At 49.7% G+C, this 22,569-nt stretch overlaps 1 protein-coding gene across 1 annotated transcript in view; it reads right to left on the bottom strand.

Moving 5' to 3' along the window:
- RFT1 (RFT1 homolog) overlaps positions 1–9,681 on the bottom strand; it is a 56,086-nt gene extending 46,405 nt beyond the window's left edge. The window contains exon 1 of the mRNA XM_007107166.3: positions 9,586–9,681. Within this exon, the coding sequence (XP_007107228.1) occupies positions 9,586–9,648 (63 nt within the window). The 5' untranslated portion in view covers positions 9,649–9,681. The remainder of the gene's footprint in view (positions 1–9,585) is intronic.
- Between the last annotated feature and the right edge of the window lie 12,888 nt (positions 9,682–22,569).

The raw sequence follows: 22,569 nt of genomic DNA, 5'->3' as shown, positions 1-22,569 counted from the left end.
TACGCGGGCCTCTCACTGTTGTGGCCTCTCTCGTTGCGGAGCACAGGCTCCGGACGCGCAGGCTCAGCGGCCACGGCTCACAGGCCCAGCCGCTCTGCGGCATGTGGGATCCTCCCGGACCGGGGCACGAACCCGTGTCGCCTGCATGAGCAGGCGGACTCTCAACCGCTGCGCCACCAGGGAAGCCCCAGAATGTAAGCTTTTGACTGTCAGACAGACCTGGCCCTGAATCCTCATTCTGCTACTCACTAACCAGGTGACCTCTATACGCTCAGCTGTTAAATAGGGGATATTGTCTGCCCTGTGATGGCAATTGTAAGGATTATAGTAGACAAAAGTCTGGCCCTTCAGGAGCTTAAATTCTAGTGGAAGGAAGAGTGAAAAAAAAAAACCCTAGTAAATAAATAATAAAATTTCACATAGGGATAAGTGCTATGAAAGAATGAAATAAGATAAGGTAATAGAGGCTTTTAGATGGGGAGGGAGGGGTGCTGTTCCGGAAGGCAGAGCAAATTAGGCAACCACTTGGAGAGGAGAGCAAAATGCTGGAGGGTCGAGGTATTCAGCCTGTGGGCCGAGATGCCCAAGGCCTTGACCTGGGCTGCCTGCCCACCCCCATGGACCTTGGGCTAGCTGGTGAGGTGGGCTCTGGCTCCCTTTATCCCAGCCAAGCAGCTGCCTCCTCCACAGCTCCTCCTTGGAGCGCAACCAGCCAAGAGCTATTTTTTTTTGTCTGCTCTGCACGGCATGTGGGATCTTAGTTTCCCGACCAGGGATCGAACCCACACTCCCGCATTGGAATCACAGAGTCTTAACCACTGGACCACCAGGGAAGTCCCCAAGAGCTCTTCACGTCAACATACTCTAACCCTAGGCATCCAGGTGGGCTGGTCTGGGAGTGACTAGGGAATCGTTTCACTGGGGGCAAAGAAGCCAAAGGGAAATGCTCCAAGCTAAGTCCAAAGTGCAAAGCCTCCCAGGAGTCCAGGGTACAGACCCCAAGGGGGTTCTGGGCAGGGAGTCAGGGGCCCTTTTCTCTCATTCTGGAGGGTAGGATTTAGCAAGGAGAGATTGAGCAGACACTTTGTGCCCAGAGCTGTGCTGGGTGCAGGGGTGTGTGGGAGAGAAGGAACTGTAATGAGAATCAGTGAGCATCGACCACTGACTCCATGTTAGGTGCTCGTGTGAGCACTGCACATGCATGTACTAACCCCTTCATCCTCTCAACAACTCATGAGGTAGGTATTACAGATGAGGACTCTGGGAGAGCTGCAGAGGTTGAGCTGCAGTGGGCTTGAAGTTGTCCCCTGCCTCTGTGCTGAGCCTCTCCAAAGGCCTTGCCTCTGTTAGAGGTATTGGCACCAACAGGGCCTGGCACACTCCTGTGTGCCACACTCCTGTGTGGAGGGCTAAACACAGGGCTGGTGAGCTGTGACCCACTGGCTATTGCCTGTTTTAAGCCACCTACAAGCTAAGGATAATTTTTATAATTTTAAAAGATTGGGAAAAAAATCAAAAGAAGACTATTTCATGACACATGAAATTCAGATTTCAGGGTCTACAGTAAAGGTTTTTTTAATTAGAAAATTGGAATCGGGGCTTCCCTGGTGGTGCAGTGATTAAGAATCCACCTGCCAATGCAGGGGACATGGGTTCGAGCCCTGGTCTGGGAAGATCCCACATGTCGTGGAGCAACTGAGCACAGGTGCCACAACTACTGAGCCTGCACTCTAGAGCCCGCGAGCCACAACTACTGAGCCCGCGTGCCACACCTACGGAGGACCGCGCGACTAGAGCCCATGCTCCACAACAAGAGAAGCCTCCGCACTGAGAAGCCCGCGCACTGCAGTGGAGAGTAGCCCCCGCTCACCGCAACTAGAAAAAGCCTGCGCGCAGCAAAGACCCAACACGGCCAAAAATAAATAAATTAAATAAATAAATTTTATAAAAGAAAAAAGATGATTGGAATCATATTGTACATTTCCACTGTATTTTCAAATTATTATTTTTTTAAATTGAAGTACAGTTGATGTACAATATTATGTAAGTTTCAGGTGTACAACATAGTGATTCACAATTTTTAAAGGTTATATTCCACTTACAATTATTATAAAATATTGGCTATATTCCCTGTTTTCTAATATATCCTTGTAGCTTATTTATTTTATACATAGTAGTTTATACCTCTTAATCTCCACCCTTATCTTGCCCCTCCCCACAAATAAAGTTTTACTGGAACACAACCACATCCATCCATTTGTTTACTTGTTGTCTATAGCTACTGTCTTACTAGAACAGCAGAGTAGCTTGGCCTGAAAAACTGAAAATATTTACTGTCTGGCCTTTTAAAGAAAAAGTTTGCCAATCCTGGTGATCATCATTGAGCCCCGGTTCCTGACAAGCAGTGGACATTTCAATATTGAATGAATGAATGCATACATAAATGAAATTTTAAGTTCACTTTAAAAATGTTTTAAGGGTGGAAGAGTTTTATTAGCCCATGGCAAGATACAAAATGATTAATGATGATAATGATGATAAAGAGTTCTCTCCTGGTGGTTGCCTGGTTTGGAGAGCAAGTGACCCCTGGGAGAACACTAGACTATCACTGGTGGTCATTGAAGGAGCTGTTTCTCTGGGCTCCCCCCCGCCACCCGCCCCCTGCTCTCCATGGCAGGTAGCCTCCCTGCCAGGGAAAGGTGACCTGAGCTAGCTATTTTATTACAAAGCTGGAGGGAGTGCCAGGGCTGTTGCCAAGCCAGTTAGACTCCTGGGGCATCAGGGCAGGGAGGGAGGTGGCTGGCGGGTGGGGAGGCAGGATGGAAGATATGCGAAGCGGGACCTTGGACCTCAGCTGGGTGGAGGCAGAAGAGCTGGGCATGGTCCTATACACCAGCCACTAGCTCTGCCCTGCCAAGGCTTCCTGGTGCCCAGAGGACCTCCACCAATGCCCTCCCTGCAAGAGAAACTCAAGCCTCTGTCCCTCACTCAGAAGTCCCCAGGCATGAGAATTTGGCTGTGCTACTAGTAGTCCACATTTGCTGAGCCCGTGTCGGCACTATGCTGCACACTTCACTTTCATGATCTCATTTTACTCCACAGCAGCCCCACAACATAGGCACCATTATTATCCCCATTTTACAGACCAGAAGACTGAGGCTTAGTGGGGTTAAGGGACTTGCCTAAGGGCTAAGTAAATGATGGTGCCAGAATTTGCACCGGACGGTGTGACTCTCAGACCCTTAACCAGGACTAAACCAGGTTGTTTATTGTTAGTGCTGAATTTTTGGCTCCACTTCAGCAGTTCTGATTCAGGAAGACTGGGGTGGGCCTAGGAATATGCATTAACCTGCACTCTGGGTGGTTCTGATACAGTGGACCAAGCTCTGAGAAGCACAGCCTGAGGGCAGATCTTCAGGCACCTTGGAAAATCTGCCTCCTTCGGTGGGCTGGAAAATTCTGTCTGCTTAAAGCAAGCAAACTGAGTCCTGAGATCTGCCCCCAGGCCCATCCAGCCATCAGGGGGTCTTGCTCTCAGGATTGGGCCACAGTTCAGTGGTCAGGGCAGCAGGGACTGGAGGCAGTGCCTGCGCGAGGGCCTTGGGGAAATTTTGTATCAGGAAGGGTGCACAGTGCAGCCCCTGGGTCCCAGGGTCTGCCCAGGGGTTGGGGGTGAGCAGCCACAGGGCTCTGGCCTTGCTGGCTCCTGTGGGCTTTGATTTGTGCAGAGGTAAGAGAGTAAACTGCAATGTCCACTCATCAGCCTGGTTCATATCAACACAATGTCTATTCCAGAGCCACCACCCTGTGCTGGGCATTAGGAGGGAACATAAGGGTGAACGAGTCACAATCGCTGCCCTCTCAGAGCTCAGGGTCCCTCTCCAAGACACTACGACTGTGATACCAGGCAGGCTGAGGTGGAAAAAAACAGGCAAGGGAAGCTCAGGCTTGGGGTCAGAGCTCTCTGGTGGGGGCATCAGGGAAGCTTTCCCACAGGGGCCGTTTTTGAGCTGCACCTTGAAGGGAAAGAGCGCTTGGTCAGACAGAGGGACGTGCAGGCAGAGAGAACACAGAGGAGGAAACTTGCTGAGCCCATTGGAGGACCCAGGAAGCACCTTTGACTGCCCTGGAGTGCAGGAGGTCCTCCCCCACTGGTGTGTGGCCAGTGCCGGGCTGGTAGCCCTGAGAAGAACAGCAGTTCATGGATGTGGACATGCATGTGTGAATGAATACAAATTCAGGCACATGTGTTCACATGCATGGGGGGAGGTGAGCGTGCATCTGTATGTGTGTGCAGGTCTATTTGCCAGGATCTGCCTTCAGACAGACAAAGTCTGTGAGTGGGAGTATGTGCGCATGCACGTGAATGCATACATGCTTGTGAGTTTATGTATGAGCACGGATGTGACAATGTAAGGTCACGTGCAGTGCACGCAGCCAGTGAACGTGTGGGAACATGAAGATGTGTGTGCACGCAGGTATACACATATGTAGGCTGCCTCAGGGAGTCAGCCTTTGGACTTTCTGATTCTGGGTCCATGGCCCCCATAAGTGTAAAAATGGTTAACATTGTGAGTCAGGCCTCCACTTTTCATACGCGGGCCTCTCACTGTTGTGGCCTCTCTCGTTGCGGAGCACAGGCTCCGGACGCGCAGGCTCAGCGGCCACGGCTCACAGGCCCAGCCGCTCTGCGGCATGTGGGATCCTCCCGGACCGGGGCACGAACCCGTGTCGCCTGCATGAGCAGGCGGACTCTCAACCGCTGCGCCACCAGGGAAGCCCCAGAATGTAAGCTTTTGACTGTCAGACAGACCTGGCCCTGAATCCTCATTCTGCTACTCACTAACCAGGTGACCTCTATACGCTCAGCTGTTAAATAGGGGATATTGTCTGCCCTGTGATGGCAATTGTAAGGATTATAGTAGACAAAAGTCTGGCCCTTCAGGAGCTTAAATTCTAGTGGAAGGAAGAGTGAAAAAAAAAAACCCTAGTAAATAAATAATAAAATTTCACATAGGGATAAGTGCTATGAAAGAATGAAATAAGATAAGGTAATAGAGGCTTTTAGATGGGGAGGGAGGGGTGCTGTTCCGGAAGGCAGAGCAAATTAGGCAACCACTTGGAGAGGAGAGCAAAATGCTGGAGGGTCGAGGTATTCAGCCTGTGGGCCGAGATGCCCAAGGCCTTGACCTGGGCTGCCTGCCCACCCCCATGGACCTTGGGCTAGCTGGTGAGGTGGGCTCTGGCTCCCTTTATCCCAGCCAAGCAGCTGCCTCCTCCACAGCTCCTCCTTGGAGCGCAACCAGCCAAGAGCTATTTTTTTTTGTCTGCTCTGCACGGCATGTGGGATCTTAGTTTCCCGACCAGGGATCGAACCCACACTCCCGCATTGGAATCACAGAGTCTTAACCACTGGACCACCAGGGAAGTCCCCAAGAGCTCTTCACGTCAACATACTCTAACCCTAGGCATCCAGGTGGGCTGGTCTGGGAGTGACTAGGGAATCGTTTCACTGGGGGCAAAGAAGCCAAAGGGAAATGCTCCAAGCTAAGTCCAAAGTGCAAAGCCTCCCAGGAGTCCAGGGTACAGACCCCAAGGGGGTTCTGGGCAGGGAGTCAGGGGCCCTTTTCTCTCATTCTGGAGGGTAGGATTTAGCAAGGAGAGATTGAGCAGACACTTTGTGCCCAGAGCTGTGCTGGGTGCAGGGGTGTGTGGGAGAGAAGGAACTGTAATGAGAATCAGTGAGCATCGACCACTGACTCCATGTTAGGTGCTCGTGTGAGCACTGCACATGCATGTACTAACCCCTTCATCCTCTCAACAACTCATGAGGTAGGTATTACAGATGAGGACTCTGGGAGAGCTGCAGAGGTTGAGCTGCAGTGGGCTTGAAGTTGTCCCCTGCCTCTGTGCTGAGCCTCTCCAAAGGCCTTGCCTCTGTTAGAGGTATTGGCACCAACAGGGCCTGGCACACTCCTGTGTGCCACACTCCTGTGTGGAGGGCTAAACACAGGGCTGGTGAGCTGTGACCCACTGGCTATTGCCTGTTTTAAGCCACCTACAAGCTAAGGATAATTTTTATAATTTTAAAAGATTGGGAAAAAAATCAAAAGAAGACTATTTCATGACACATGAAATTCAGATTTCAGGGTCTACAGTAAAGGTTTTTTTAATTAGAAAATTGGAATCGGGGCTTCCCTGGTGGTGCAGTGATTAAGAATCCACCTGCCAATGCAGGGGACATGGGTTCGAGCCCTGGTCTGGGAAGATCCCACATGTCGTGGAGCAACTGAGCACAGGTGCCACAACTACTGAGCCTGCACTCTAGAGCCCGCGAGCCACAACTACTGAGCCCGCGTGCCACACCTACGGAGGACCGCGCGACTAGAGCCCATGCTCCACAACAAGAGAAGCCTCCGCACTGAGAAGCCCGCGCACTGCAGTGGAGAGTAGCCCCTGCTCACCGCAACTAGAAAAAGCCTGCGCGCAGCAAAGACCCAACACGGCCAAAAATAAATAAATTAAATAAATAAATTTTATAAAAGAAAAAAGATGATTGGAATCATATTGTACATTTCCACTGTATTTTCAAATTATTATTTTTTTAAATTGAAGTACAGTTGATGTACAATATTATGTAAGTTTCAGGTGTACAACATAGTGATTCACAATTTTTAAAGGTTATATTCCACTTACAATTATTATAAAATATTGGCTATATTCCCTGTTTTCTAATATATCCTTGTAGCTTATTTATTTTATACATAGTAGTTTATACCTCTTAATCTCCACCCTTATCTTGCCCCTCCCCACAAATAAAGTTTTACTGGAACACAACCACATCCATCCATTTGTTTACTTGTTGTCTATAGCTACTGTCTTACTAGAACAGCAGAGTAGCTTGGCCTGAAAAACTGAAAATATTTACTGTCTGGCCTTTTAAAGAAAAAGTTTGCCAATCCTGGTGATCATCATTGAGCCCCGGTTCCTGACAAGCAGTGGACATTTCAATATTGAATGAATGAATGCATACATAAATGAAATTTTAAGTTCACTTTAAAAATGTTTTAAGGGTGGAAGAGTTTTATTAGCCCATGGCAAGATACAAAATGATTAATGATGATAATGATGATAAAGAGTTCTCTCCTGGTGGTTGCCTGGTTTGGAGAGCAAGTGACCCCTGGGAGAACACTAGACTATCACTGGTGGTCATTGAAGGAGCTGTTTCTCTGGGCTCCCCCCCGCCACCCGCCCCCTGCTCTCCATGGCAGGTAGCCTCCCTGCCAGGGAAAGGTGACCTGAGCTAGCTATTTTATTACAAAGCTGGAGGGAGTGCCAGGGCTGTTGCCAAGCCAGTTAGACTCCTGGGGCATCAGGGCAGGGAGGGAGGTGGCTGGCGGGTGGGGAGGCAGGATGGAAGATATGCGAAGCGGGACCTTGGACCTCAGCTGGGTGGAGGCAGAAGAGCTGGGCATGGTCCTATACACCAGCCACTAGCTCTGCCCTGCCAAGGCTTCCTGGTGCCCAGAGGACCTCCACCAATGCCCTCCCTGCAAGAGAAACTCAAGCCTCTGTCCCTCACTCAGAAGTCCCCAGGCATGAGAATTTGGCTGTGCTACTAGTAGTCCACATTTGCTGAGCCCGTGTCGGCACTATGCTGCACACTTCACTTTCATGATCTCATTTTACTCCACAGCAGCCCCACAACATAGGCACCATTATTATCCCCATTTTACAGACCAGAAGACTGAGGCTTAGTGGGGTTAAGGGACTTGCCTAAGGGCTAAGTAAATGATGGTGCCAGAATTTGCACCGGACGGTGTGACTCTCAGACCCTTAACCAGGACTAAACCAGGTTGTTTATTGTTAGTGCTGAATTTTTGGCTCCACTTCAGCAGTTCTGATTCAGGAAGACTGGGGTGGGCCTAGGAATATGCATTAACCTGCACTCTGGGTGGTTCTGATACAGTGGACCAAGCTCTGAGAAGCACAGCCTGAGGGCAGATCTTCAGGCACCTTGGAAAATCTGCCTCCTTCGGTGGGCTGGAAAATTCTGTCTGCTTAAAGCAAGCAAACTGAGTCCTGAGATCTGCCCCCAGGCCCATCCAGCCATCAGGGGGTCTTGCTCTCAGGATTGGGCCACAGTTCAGTGGTCAGGGCAGCAGGGACTGGAGGCAGTGCCTGCGCGAGGGCCTTGGGGAAATTTTGTATCAGGAAGGGTGCACAGTGCAGCCCCTGGGTCCCAGGGTCTGCCCAGGGGTTGGGGGTGAGCAGCCACAGGGCTCTGGCCTTGCTGGCTCCTGTGGGCTTTGATTTGTGCAGAGGTAAGAGAGTAAACTGCAATGTCCACTCATCAGCCTGGTTCATATCAACACAATGTCTATTCCAGAGCCACCACCCTGTGCTGGGCATTAGGAGGGAACATAAGGGTGAACGAGTCACAATCGCTGCCCTCTCAGAGCTCAGGGTCCCTCTCCAAGACACTACGACTGTGATACCAGGCAGGCTGAGGTGGAAAAAAACAGGCAAGGGAAGCTCAGGCTTGGGGTCAGAGCTCTCTGGTGGGGGCATCAGGGAAGCTTTCCCACAGGGGCCGTTTTTGAGCTGCACCTTGAAGGGAAAGAGCGCTTGGTCAGACAGAGGGACGTGCAGGCAGAGAGAACACAGAGGAGGAAACTTGCTGAGCCCATTGGAGGACCCAGGAAGCACCTTTGACTGCCCTGGAGTGCAGGAGGTCCTCCCCCACTGGTGTGTGGCCAGTGCCGGGCTGGTAGCCCTGAGAAGAACAGCAGTTCATGGATGTGGACATGCATGTGTGAATGAATACAAATTCAGGCACATGTGTTCACATGCATGGGGGGAGGTGAGCGTGCATCTGTATGTGTGTGCAGGTCTATTTGCCAGGATCTGCCTTCAGACAGACAAAGTCTGTGAGTGGGAGTATGTGCGCATGCACGTGAATGCATACATGCTTGTGAGTTTATGTATGAGCACGGATGTGACAATGTAAGGTCACGTGCAGTGCACGCAGCCAGTGAACGTGTGGGAACATGAAGATGTGTGTGCACGCAGGTATACACATATGTAGGCTGCCTCAGGGAGTCAGCCTTTGGACTTTCTGATTCTGGGTCCATGGCCCCCATAAGTGTAAAAATGGTTAACATTGTGAGTCAGGCCTCCACTTTTCATGCATCACCTCAATTAACCCTCTCATCAATCTTACATGGTGGTGTAAAACAGTTATACTCCAATAAAGATGTTAAAAAATATATATATATATGAGATTCTAGAGCACCAGAGGCACCCCGGCCACCTGATCTAACCCTCCCCTACTGCCATATGGGATATATAATGCTCAAAAGGAAAGTGGTTTGTTTGCAGTGTCCCAGCCAGGATTCTGGACACAGGCTCCCAGCTCCGGGCCCAGTTGTCCCCTCTCGGCCACCGCCTCTCGCGGAACCCCTCCGTAGTAGCGGGGTCCACGCCAGGGCTGGGTCTGCCCCGGGATGGGCTCTCCAGGGCCCCAGGGCCACCTCCCCGTGAATCCCGGTTGCGGAACGGGCTGGGGCCGGCCCGGCAGAGTACCTGCAGGAGGAGACCAGAGGAGGCCAGCCTGGCCGCCTGGCCCAGCACCTCCCGGGGGCGCATAGCCTCAGCGCCCGGCGTCCGTCACCAGTAAACGCCTCAGACGGCCGGCTTTGTCGCAAGAAGATAGCGTCACGCAGCGGCTCGTTCGCTGATTGGCGATTTTGTACGGCGGAGGCAGGGCATGGGAAGATCTGGCCCTTTAAGTGGACCGGATTCGGATAAGTCAGCGTGGTTGCGCCGCATCGCCTCTCCCGTTTGAGAGAACGTGTGGTTTCTGTGCCTATGCCTCCCTATTCCAAATAAGTTACTGTGACCATACTAAGGGGCGCTATTAAAGTAGCCAAAGCCCCTTCTCTGAGGCTCCCAGCCCACCAACCAAGAAACACTAACTTCCGTAGCCTCATCTGTCAAAAGGAACTAACTATTCACTGGCCTCCGTAATAAGATTTTTGCCATTTGGTCCTCGCTTACAAACCACGGACACGGTCCCCTGAATTAGACTAGACATGATTGTCCCAATTTTACAACGAAAGAACTGAGGACCAGAAGTTAAATACAGCATCTTCATATGTGTGGTTTTGTGTAATCCTTTCTCAAGCGTTGAAAATTGGGACCTGTTGTCAGAGATGAGTAAGGTGAGACGTGGAGACGTGAAGTGACTTGTTCATATATACATAACTTGTACCTGGGTGGAGTGGACCCCAGGCTCCTGATCCTAAACTTGCCTCTCTTGTCTGCATGCCACCAATTGTGAGGACAGAGCAGAAGGATGGTAGGAAAGAGCTTCATAACATGTAAAGTGCCCGACACAATCGGCTGTTGTTCTGTCCATGCTCCTATCATCTGCTATGTGGGCCATAGGAAGCCCCATCTATCTCTTTTAGGCACTCGGTGATTTGACCCAACCTACCTTTCAATCACCTTTCACACTCACACTGCCCTTTCACAACATATTCTAGGCTCTCGCCATTTGGATCCCTTACATTTCCTCAAACAGGCCCAAATTGGCCTTTGCTCTGCTGCCATCTCTGCCCAAAGTGCCTTCCTTTCCAGATGGCACTGCCTACCCTCCCAGGCCCCAGTGTTCTGACTTGTGAGTATAACAGCACCTGCTATGGACTGAATGTGTCCTCCCCAAATTCATATGTTGAAGCCCTAATTTCCAATGTGGTGGTAATTGGAGGTGGGACCTTTGGGAGGTAATTAGGTCACGAGAGTGGAGCCCTCAAGAATGGGGTTAGTGACCTTACAAGAAGAGATGTGAGAGAGGAACTCTCTCCCTGCCATGTGAGGATACAGCAAGAAGGCAGCTGGCTGCAAACCAGGAAGAGGGCTCTCAGCAAGAACTGAATCGGCCACTTTATCTTGGACTTGCCAGCCTTCAGGACTGCAAGAAATAAATTCCTGTTGTTTAAGCCACCCAGCCTATGATATTCTATTACAGCAGCCTAAGCAGATTAAGGCAGCACCTGTAGGGCTTCCCTCGTGGTGCAGTGGTTAGGAATCCACCTGCCAATGCAGGGGACACGGGTTTGATCCCTGGCCTGGGAGGATCTCACATGCCGTGGAGCAACTAAGCTGCTGCTCTTCTCAGGGCTACTAGCCCGGCACTGGCCACAGACCAGTGGGGGAGGACCTCCTGCACTCCAGGGCAGTCAAAGGCGCTTCCTGGGTCCTCCAATGGGCTCAGCAAGTTTCCTCCTCTGTGTTCTCTTTACCTGCATGTCCCTTTGTCTGACCAAGCGCTCTTTCCCTTCAAGGTGCAGCTCAAAAACGGCCTCCTGCGCTCTAGAGCCCGCAAGCCACAACTACTGAGCCCGCCTGCCACAACTACTGAAGCCCGTGCACCTAGAACCTGTGCTCTGCAACAAGAGAAGCCATGACAGTGAGAGGCCCGTGCACCGCAATGAAGAGTAGCCCCTGCTCGCCGCAACTGGAGAAAGCCTGTGCACAGCAACGAAGACCCAACACGGCCAAAAATAAAAACAAATAAATAAATTTATTTTTTTAAAAAAAGACAGCACCTATAAAGCACTTTGTAACCCTTTATAGCTCTTAGCACAGTCTGCTTTGCAGTGAAGAGACTAGGCTATGTCTAAACATCCCACGAGTTCCAATAAGGCAGGAATGAAGTCCATTTGGCTTTGCTTCCTGCAGCAGTGTTAGAGAAAACCCCCAGGACACCCATGAATGCTTCCTGACCTGTTATTGCGGCTACTACTGCTGAAAACAGACTATGGGGTTCAAGGCCTATGCACGTCCCCCTCTACCATCTTGCCAGATTAATCAAGTTCTGTCTTATGGCTGGGGCTCAGAATGTAAGCTTTTTTTTTTTTTTTTTTTTGCGGTACGCGGGCCTCTCACTGTTGTGGCCTCTCTCGTTGCGGAGCACAGGCTCCGGACGCGCAGGCTCAGCGGCCACGGCTCACAGGCCCAGCCGCTCTGCGGCATGTGGGATCCTCCCGGACCGGGGCACGAACCCGTGTCGCCTGCATGAGCAGGCGGACTCTCAACCGCTGCGCCACCAGGGAAGCCCCAGAATGTAAGCTTTTGACTGTCAGACAGACCTGGCCCTGAATCCTCATTCTGCTACTCACTAACCAGGTGACCTCTATACGCTCAGCTGTTAAATAGGGGATATTGTCTGCCCTGTGATGGCAATTGTAAGGATTATAGTAGACAAAAGTCTGGCCCTTCAGGAGCTTAAATTCTAGTGGAAGGAAGAGTGAAAAAAAAAAACCCTAGTAAATAAATAATAAAATTTCACATAGGGATAAGTGCTATGAAAGAATGAAATAAGATAAGGTAATAGAGGCTTTTAGATGGGGAGGGAGGGGTGCTGTTCCGGAAGGCAGAGCAAATTAGGCAACCACTTGGAGAGGAGAGCAAAATGCTGGAGGGTCGAGGTATTCAGCCTGTGGGCCGAGATGCCCAAGGCCTTGACCTGGGCTGCCTGCCCACCCCCATGGACCTTGGGCTAGCTGGTGAGGTGGGCTCTGGCTCCCTTTATCCCAGCCAAGCAGCTGCCTCCTCCACAGCTCCTCCTTGGAGCGCAACCAGCCAAGAGCTATTTTTTTTTGTCTGCTCTGCACGGCATGTGGGATCTTAGTTTCCCGACCAGGGATCGAACCCACACTCCCGCATTGGAATCACAGAGTCTTAACCACTGGACCACCAGGGAAGTCCCCAAGAGCTCTTCACGTCAACATACTCTAACCCTAGGCATCCAGGTGGGCTGGTCTGGGAGTGACTAGGGAATCGTTTCACTGGGGGCAAAGAAGCCAAAGGGAAATGCTCCAAGCTAAGTCCAAAGTGCAAAGCCTCCCAGGAGTCCAGGGTACAGACCCCAAGGGGGTTCTGGGCAGGGAGTCAGGGGCCCTTTTCTCTCATTCTGGAGGGTAGGATTTAGCAAGGAGAGATTGAGCAGACACTTTGTGCCCAGAGCTGTGCTGGGTGCAGGGGTGTGTGGGAGAGAAGGAACTGTAATGAGAATCAGTGAGCATCGACCACTGACTCCATGTTAGGTGCTCGTGTGAGCACTGCACATGCATGTACTAACCCCTTCATCCTCTCAACAACTCATGAGGTAGGTATTACAGATGAGGACTCTGGGAGAGCTGCAGAGGTTGAGCTGCAGTGGGCTTGAAGTTGTCCCCTGCCTCTGTGCTGAGCCTCTCCAAAGGCCTTGCCTCTGTTAGAGGTATTGGCACCAACAGGGCCTGGCACACTCCTGTGTGCCACACTCCTGTGTGGAGGGCTAAACACAGGGCTGGTGAGCTGTGACCCACTGGCTATTGCCTGTTTTAAGCCACCTACAAGCTAAGGATAATTTTTATAATTTTAAAAGATTGGGAAAAAAATCAAAAGAAGACTATTTCATGACACATGAAATTCAGATTTCAGGGTCTACAGTAAAGGTTTTTTTAATTAGAAAATTGGAATCGGGGCTTCCCTGGTGGTGCAGTGATTAAGAATCCACCTGCCAATGCAGGGGACATGGGTTCGAGCCCTGGTCTGGGAAGATCCCACATGTCGTGGAGCAACTGAGCACAGGTGCCACAACTACTGAGCCTGCACTCTAGAGCCCGCGAGCCACAACTACTGAGCCCGCGTGCCACACCTACGGAGGACCGCGCGACTAGAGCCCATGCTCCACAACAAGAGAAGCCTCCGCACTGAGAAGCCCGCGCACTGCAGTGGAGAGTAGCCCCTGCTCACCGCAACTAGAAAAAGCCTGCGCGCAGCAAAGACCCAACACGGCCAAAAATAAATAAATTAAATAAATAAATTTTATAAAAGAAAAAAGATGATTGGAATCATATTGTACATTTCCACTGTATTTTCAAATTATTATTTTTTTAAATTGAAGTACAGTTGATGTACAATATTATGTAAGTTTCAGGTGTACAACATAGTGATTCACAATTTTTAAAGGTTATATTCCACTTACAATTATTATAAAATATTGGCTATATTCCCTGTTTTCTAATATATCCTTGTAGCTTATTTATTTTATACATAGTAGTTTATACCTCTTAATCTCCACCCTTATCTTGCCCCTCCCCACAAATAAAGTTTTACTGGAACACAACCACATCCATCCATTTGTTTACTTGTTGTCTATAGCTACTGTCTTACTAGAACAGCAGAGTAGCTTGGCCTGAAAAACTGAAAATATTTACTGTCTGGCCTTTTAAAGAAAAAGTTTGCCAATCCTGGTGATCATCATTGAGCCCCGGTTCCTGACAAGCAGTGGACATTTCAATATTGAATGAATGAATGCATACATAAATGAAATTTTAAGTTCACTTTAAAAATGTTTTAAGGGTGGAAGAGTTTTATTAGCCCATGGCAAGATACAAAATGATTAATGATGATAATGATGATAAAGAGTTCTCTCCTGGTGGTTGCCTGGTTTGGAGAGCAAGTGACCCCTGGGAGAACACTAGACTATCACTGGTGGTCATTGAAGGAGCTGTTTCTCTGGGCTCCCCCCCGCCACCCGCCCCCTGCTCTCCATGGCAGGTAGCCTCCCTGCCAGGGAAAGGTGACCTGAGCTAGCTATTTTATTACAAAGCTGGAGGGAGTGCCAGGGCTGTTGCCAAGCCAGTTAGACTCCTGGGGCATCAGGGCAGGGAGGGAGGTGGCTGGCGGGTGGGGAGGCAGGATGGAAGATATGCGAAGCGGGACCTTGGACCTCAGCTGGGTGGAGGCAGAAGAGCTGGGCATGGTCCTATACACCAGCCACTAGCTCTGCCCTGCCAAGGCTTCCTGGTGCCCAGAGGACCTCCACCAATGCCCTCCCTGCAAGAGAAACTCAAGCCTCTGTCCCTCACTCAGAAGTCCCCAGGCATGAGAATTTGGCTGTGCTACTAGTAGTCCACATTTGCTGAGCCCGTGTCGGCACTATGCTGCACACTTCACTTTCATGATCTCATTTTACTCCACAGCAGCCCCACAACATAGGCACCATTATTATCCCCATTTTACAGACCAGAAGACTGAGGCTTAGTGGGGTTAAGGGACTTGCCTAAGGGCTAAGTAAATGATGGTGCCAGAATTTGCACCGGACGGTGTGACTCTCAGACCCTTAACCAGGACTAAACCAGGTTGTTTATTGTTAGTGCTGAATTTTTGGCTCCACTTCAGCAGTTCTGATTCAGGAAGACTGGGGTGGGCCTAGGAATATGCATTAACCTGCACTCTGGGTGGTTCTGATACAGTGGACCAAGCTCTGAGAAGCACAGCCTGAGGGCAGATCTTCAGGCACCTTGGAAAATCTGCCTCCTTCGGTGGGCTGGAAAATTCTGTCTGCTTAAAGCAAGCAAACTGAGTCCTGAGATCTGCCCCCAGGCCCATCCAGCCATCAGGGGGTCTTGCTCTCAGGATTGGGCCACAGTTCAGTGGTCAGGGCAGCAGGGACTGGAGGCAGTGCCTGCGCGAGGGCCTTGGGGAAATTTTGTATCAGGAAGGGTGCACAGTGCAGCCCCTGGGTCCCAGGGTCTGCCCAGGGGTTGGGGGTGAGCAGCCACAGGGCTCTGGCCTTGCTGGCTCCTGTGGGCTTTGATTTGTGCAGAGGTAAGAGAGTAAACTGCAATGTCCACTCATCAGCCTGGTTCATATCAACACAATGTCTATTCCAGAGCCACCACCCTGTGCTGGGCATTAGGAGGGAACATAAGGGTGAACGAGTCACAATCGCTGCCCTCTCAGAGCTCAGGGTCCCTCTCCAAGACACTACGACTGTGATACCAGGCAGGCTGAGGTGGAAAAAAACAGGCAAGGGAAGCTCAGGCTTGGGGTCAGAGCTCTCTGGTGGGGGCATCAGGGAAGCTTTCCCACAGGGGCCGTTTTTGAGCTGCACCTTGAAGGGAAAGAGCGCTTGGTCAGACAGAGGGACGTGCAGGCAGAGAGAACACAGAGGAGGAAACTTGCTGAGCCCATTGGAGGACCCAGGAAGCACCTTTGACTGCCCTGGAGTGCAGGAGGTCCTCCCCCACTGGTGTGTGGCCAGTGCCGGGCTGGTAGCCCTGAGAAGAACAGCAGTTCATGGATGTGGACATGCATGTGTGAATGAATACAAATTCAGGCACATGTGTTCACATGCATGGGGGGAGGTGAGCGTGCATCTGTATGTGTGTGCAGGTCTATTTGCCAGGATCTGCCTTCAGACAGACAAAGTCTGTGAGTGGGAGTATGTGCGCATGCACGTGAATGCATACATGCTTGTGAGTTTATGTATGAGCACGGATGTGACAATGTAAGGTCACGTGCAGTGCACGCAGCCAGTGAACGTGTGGGAACATGAAGATGTGTGTGCACGCAGGTATACACATATGTAGGCTGCCTCAGGGAGTCAGCCTTTGGACTTTCTGATTCTGGGTCCATGGCCCCCATAAGTGTAAAAATGGTTAACATTGTGAGTCAGGCCTCCACTTTTCATGCATCACCTCAATTAACCCTCTCATCAATCTTACATGGTGGGGGGACTTCCCTGGTGGCGCAGTGGTTAAGAATCTGTCTGCCAATGCAGGGGACACAGGTTCGAGCCCTGGTCTGGGAAGATCCCACATGCCGTGGAGCAGCTAAGGCCGCGTGCCACAACTACTGAGCCTGTGCTCTAGAGCTGCGAACCACAACTACTGAGCCCATGTGCCACAACTACTGAAGCCCGTGCACCTAGAACCTGTGCTCTGCAACAAGAGAAGCCATGACAGTGAGAGGCCCGTGCACCGCAATGAAGAGTAGCCCCTGCTCGCCGCAACTGGAGAAAGCCTGTGCACAGCAACGAAGACCCAACACGGCCAAAAATAAAAACAAATAAATAAATTTATTTTTTTAAAAAAAGACAGCACCTATAAAGCACTTTGTAACCCTTTATAGCTCTTAGCACAGTCTGCTTTGCAGTGAAGAGACTAGGCTATGTCTAAACATCCCACGAGTTCCAATAAGGCAGGAATGAAGTCCATTTGGCTTTGCTTCCTGCAGCAGTGTTAGAGAAAACCCCCAGGACACCCATGAATGCTTCCTGACCTGTTATTGCGGCTACTACTGCTGAAAACAGACTATGGGGTTCAAGGCCTATGCACGTCCCCCTCTACCATCTTGCCAGATTAATCAAGTTCTGTCTTATGGCTGGGGCTCAGAATGTAAGCTTTTTTTTTTTTTTTTTTTGCGGTACACGGGCCTCTCACTGTTGTGGCCTCTCTCGTTGCGGAGCACAGGCTCCGGACGCGCAGGCTCAGCGGCCACGGCTCACAGGCCCAGCCGCTCTGCGGCATGTGGGATCCTCCCGGACCGGGGCACGAACCCGTGTCGCCTGCATGAGCAGGCGGACTCTCAACCACTGCGCCACCAGGGAAGCCCTCTCCAGGTGATTTTAAAGCACGGACAGGATTGAGAACCACGGGCTTAGCACAATACAGAACCCTGGGGACTGTGGCCACATAGGTAATATTATACTGTTCTGAAGTCAATGATCTTTCCGGCAAAGATTATCGAGGTAGAACTGTAAAATACTTCAAATAGCATGAAACGTGGTGTGGCAATTTTAAAATATGGCCCCAAATTCTTTGTCATTTCTCTCATTGAGAAGAAGGGTATATGTCCTCACCTCTTAAATGTGAATGGATCTTTGACAGCTTCATTTTTAAAAGTACAGCAGAATTGATGCTATCTTAGTTCTGAGGTTACATCACAAAAGTGCACTAAGTAAAATTTCCACTTTGTGGGCTAGGAGACTCTTTTTGCAGCCCTGAGCCACCATGTAAGTCCAACCAACTTGAATCACCATGCTGTGAGGAAGATCAAGTCACATGGAGAAGGCACATTATCTCGATGCCGGAGCTGAGCTCTCAGCCACCATCAGCTTCAACTGAGAAACTGACAGATTATTTACAAATTCTGGGACTTGAAAACATCAATATAAATAAGTGGTACAATATAAATGGAGTACTGTCTCTGAATTTGCCCAACAAACATTCATTTTCTAGTTTTCCTCCAAATCTAAGATCATTCTTGCTTTAAGCAATCAATGAAATTACAAGTGTTTGAGGCTCCGCATTGTTTTTCGTGTTTTGAATAGATAGAGGCTACATTTTAATTGAAATAGATGGAAAAAATACTCTGAAAATGCTAGGAAAAGGTCTGTAACATAAAACTGCCTAACTTCAAAGAAACAACCAATATTATTTTGAAATATTAGAGAAATGAATGGACTTTAATCATTGAAATGGTGATCTAGAAGGCTGAATGGGGGTCCCCGAAAAAGGCATATCCATGTCCTAATCCCTGGAACCGGTGAATGCTACCTTATTTAGAAAGGTCTTTACAGACGTAATTAAGGCTCTTGAGATGAGATCATTCTAGGTTGTATAGATGGGACCTAGATCCAATGACAGGTATCCTTTTAAGTGGCACACAGGAGAGATTTAAGACCCACCAAGAGAAGGCAATGTGACCACCAAGGCAGAGATCTGAGTGAGACAGCCATACATTCGTCAGAACTGCTTACAGCCACCAGAAGCTGGAAGAGACGAGGAAAAGATTCTCCTCCAGCGCACCAGAGGGAGTGTGGCCCTGCCAACATCTTGATTTCAGACTTCTGGCCTCCAGAATTGCTAGAGAATAAATTTCTGGCTTACCAACCAGTCTGTGGTAATTAGTTACAATAGCCACAGGAAATTAATACAGTTGGGAAAAAAAAATCTTCATCTAATTTTCTGCTTCTACACAAGTGCAAAATTTAATAAATTGCAATTTTATTCTTTAGAGTTGTCTCCTTATGCTTCTACTTACAAGACAGATTTCAGTTTAAAATATCATTTCTATTATAAAAGTGTCAAATTTTTATAACTATTGTTATTTTTCTTTAAGTTTAATATTTCCTATGCTTTTTTTTTGTCTTTTTAATGTATGATCTAGCAGTGATTTTTATGCTGTATTTATCAGCAATCTAAATAGAATACAAAGTGAAGCACTTGACTGAGCATTCTGAATTCTGCAGAAAGTTTGTTTAAGTACGTATATATATTTAATATATAAATTCGGGAGGTGAGGGGTGGAAAGTGAAGCACTTGGTACAGAAAGGATAATAAGGAGAATGATATCTTTGCTAGAAAGGACACAGTTTGTAGGGAAATGTCTGCAGACATGCTTTAAAGAAGGATGGCAAATTCCAATAGTGGAACATCCTACAAAATAACTTACCAGTACTCCTCAACATTGTCGAGGTCATCAAAAATGAGGAAAGTATGAGAAATTGTCACAGCCAAGAGGAGCCTATGGACACATGAAGACTAAATGTAACGCTGTATCCTGGAACAGAAAAAAGGACATTGGATAAAAATTATGGAAATCTAAATAATGACTTTAGTTAAGAATAATATAGCAATATCGGTTCATTTAACAAACGCACTACACGGTAAAAATGTTCATGAATAGGTGAAACTGGGTGCCAGATTTGAGGGAACTCCCTGTGCTTTTGTGACCACCTAGAGGGGTGGGGTAGGGGGGGTGGGAGGGAGGGAGACGCAAGAGGGAAGAGATATGGGAACATATGTATATGTATAACTGATTCACTTTGTTGTAAAGCAGAAACTAACACACCATTGTAAAACAGTTATACTCCAATAAAGATGTTAAAAAATATATATATATATGAGATTCTAGAGCACCAGAGGCACCCCGGCCACCTGATCTAACCCTCCCCTACTGCCATATGGGATATATAATGCTCAAAAGGAAAGTGGTTTGTTTGCAGTGTCCCAGCCAGGATTCTGGACACAGGCTCCCAGCTCCGGGCCCAGTTGTCCCCTCTCGGCCACCGCCTCTCGCGGAACCCCTCCGTAGTAGCGGGGTCCACGCCAGGGCTGGGTCTGCCCCGGGATGGGCTCTCCAGGGCCCCAGGGCCACCTCCCCGTGAATCCCGGTTGCGGAACGGGCTGGGGCCGGCCCGGCAGAGTACCTGCAGGAGGAGACCAGAGGAGGCCAGCCTGGCCGCCTGGCCCAGCACCTCCCGGGGGCGCATAGCCTCAGCGCCCGGCGTCCGTCACCAGTAAACGCCTCAGACGGCCGGCTTTGTCGCAAGAAGATAGCGTCACGCAGCGGCTCGTTCGCTGATTGGCGATTTTGTACGGCGGAGGCAGGGCATGGGAAGATCTGGCCCTTTAAGTGGACCGGATTCGGATAAGTCAGCGTGGTTGCGCCGCATCGCCTCTCCCGTTTGAGAGAACGTGTGGTTTCTGTGCCTATGCCTCCCTATTCCAAATAAGTTACTGTGACCATACTAAGGGGCGCTATTAAAGTAGCCAAAGCCCCTTCTCTGAGGCTCCCAGCCCACCAACCAAGAAACACTAACTTCCGTAGCCTCATCTGTCAAAAGGAACTAACTATTCACTGGCCTCCGTAATAAGATTTTTGCCATTTGGTCCTCGCTTACAAACCACGGACACGGTCCCCTGAATTAGACTAGACATGATTGTCCCAATTTTACAACGAAAGAACTGAGGACCAGAAGTTAAATACAGCATCTTCATATGTGTGGTTTTGTGTAATCCTTTCTCAAGCGTTGAAAATTGGGACCTGTTGTCAGAGATGAGTAAGGTGAGACGTGGAGACGTGAAGTGACTTGTTCATATATACATAACTTGTACCTGGGTGGAGTGGACCCCAGGCTCCTGATCCTAAACTTGCCTCTCTTGTCTGCATGCCACCAATTGTGAGGACAGAGCAGAAGGATGGTAGGAAAGAGCTTCATAACATGTAAAGTGCCCGACACAATCGGCTGTTGTTCTGTCCATGCTCCTATCATCTGCTATGTGGGCCATAGGAAGCCCCATCTATCTCTTTTAGGCACTCGGTGATTTGACCCAACCTACCTTTCAATCACCTTTCACACTCACACTGCCCTTTCACAACATATTCTAGGCTCTCGCCATTTGGATCCCTTACATTTCCTCAAACAGGCCCAAATTGGCCTTTGCTCTGCTGCCATCTCTGCCCAAAGTGCCTTCCTTTCCAGATGGCACTGCCTACCCTCCCAGGCCCCAGTGTTCTGACTTGTGAGTATAACAGCACCTGCTATGGACTGAATGTGTCCTCCCCAAATTCATATGTTGAAGCCCTAATTTCCAATGTGGTGGTAATTGGAGGTGGGACCTTTGGGAGGTAATTAGGTCACGAGAGTGGAGCCCTCAAGAATGGGGTTAGTGACCTTACAAGAAGAGATGTGAGAGAGGAACTCTCTCCCTGCCATGTGAGGATACAGCAAGAAGGCAGCTGGCTGCAAACCAGGAAGAGGGCTCTCAGCAAGAACTGAATCGGCCACTTTATCTTGGACTTGCCAGCCTTCAGGACTGCAAGAAATAAATTCCTGTTGTTTAAGCCACCCAGCCTATGATATTCTATTACAGCAGCCTAAGCAGATTAAGGCAGCACCTGTAGGGCTTCCCTCGTGGTGCAGTGGTTAGGAATCCACCTGCCAATGCAGGGGACACGGGTTTGATCCCTGGCCTGGGAGGATCTCACATGCCGTGGAGCAACTAAGCTGCTGCTCTTCTCAGGGCTACTAGCCCGGCACTGGCCACAGACCAGTGGGGGAGGACCTCCTGCACTCCAGGGCAGTCAAAGGCGCTTCCTGGGTCCTCCAATGGGCTCAGCAAGTTTCCTCCTCTGTGTTCTCTTTACCTGCATGTCCCTTTGTCTGAACAAGCGCTCTTTCCCTTCAAGGTGCAGCTCAAAAACGGCCTCCTGCGCTCTAGAGCCCGCAAGCCACAACTACTGAGCCCGCCTGCCACAACTACTGAAGCCCGTGCACCTAGAACCTGTGCTCTGCAACAAGAGAAGCCATGACAGTGAGAGGCCCGTGCACCGCAATGAAGAGTAGCCCCTGCTCGCCGCAACTGGAGAAAGCCTGTGCACAGCAACGAAGACCCAACACGGCCAAAAATAAAAACAAATAAATAAATTTATTTTTTTAAAAAAAGACAGCACCTATAAAGCACTTTGTAACCCTTTATAGCTCTTAGCACAGTCTGCTTTGCAGTGAAGAGACTAGGCTATGTCTAAACATCCCACGAGTTCCAATAAGGCAGGAATGAAGTCCATTTGGCTTTGCTTCCTGCAGCAGTGTTAGAGAAAACCCCCAGGACACCCATGAATGCTTCCTGACCTGTTATTGCGGCTACTACTGCTGAAAACAGACTATGGGGTTCAAGGCCTATGCACGTCCCCCTCTACCATCTTGCCAGATTAATCAAGTTCTGTCTTATGGCTGGGGCTCAGAATGTAAGCTTTTTTTTTTTTTTTTTTTTGGGGCACGGGGGTCTCACTGTTGTGGCCTCTCTCGTTGCGGAGCACAGGCTCCGGACATGCAGGCTCAGCAGCCATAGCTCACGGGCCCAGCTGCTCCGCGGCATGTGGAATCTTCCCAGACCTGGGCACGAACCCACGTCCCCTGCATCGGCAGGCGGACACTGAAAT

This window comes from Physeter macrocephalus, chromosome 18 (genome assembly GCF_002837175.3).
Source record: "Physeter macrocephalus isolate SW-GA chromosome 18, ASM283717v5, whole genome shotgun sequence".
NCBI lineage: Eukaryota > Metazoa > Chordata > Mammalia > Artiodactyla > Physeteridae > Physeter > Physeter macrocephalus.
Note: the sequence above shows the minus strand (reverse complement) of the source record. Positions and strands in the feature narration are given on the sequence as shown.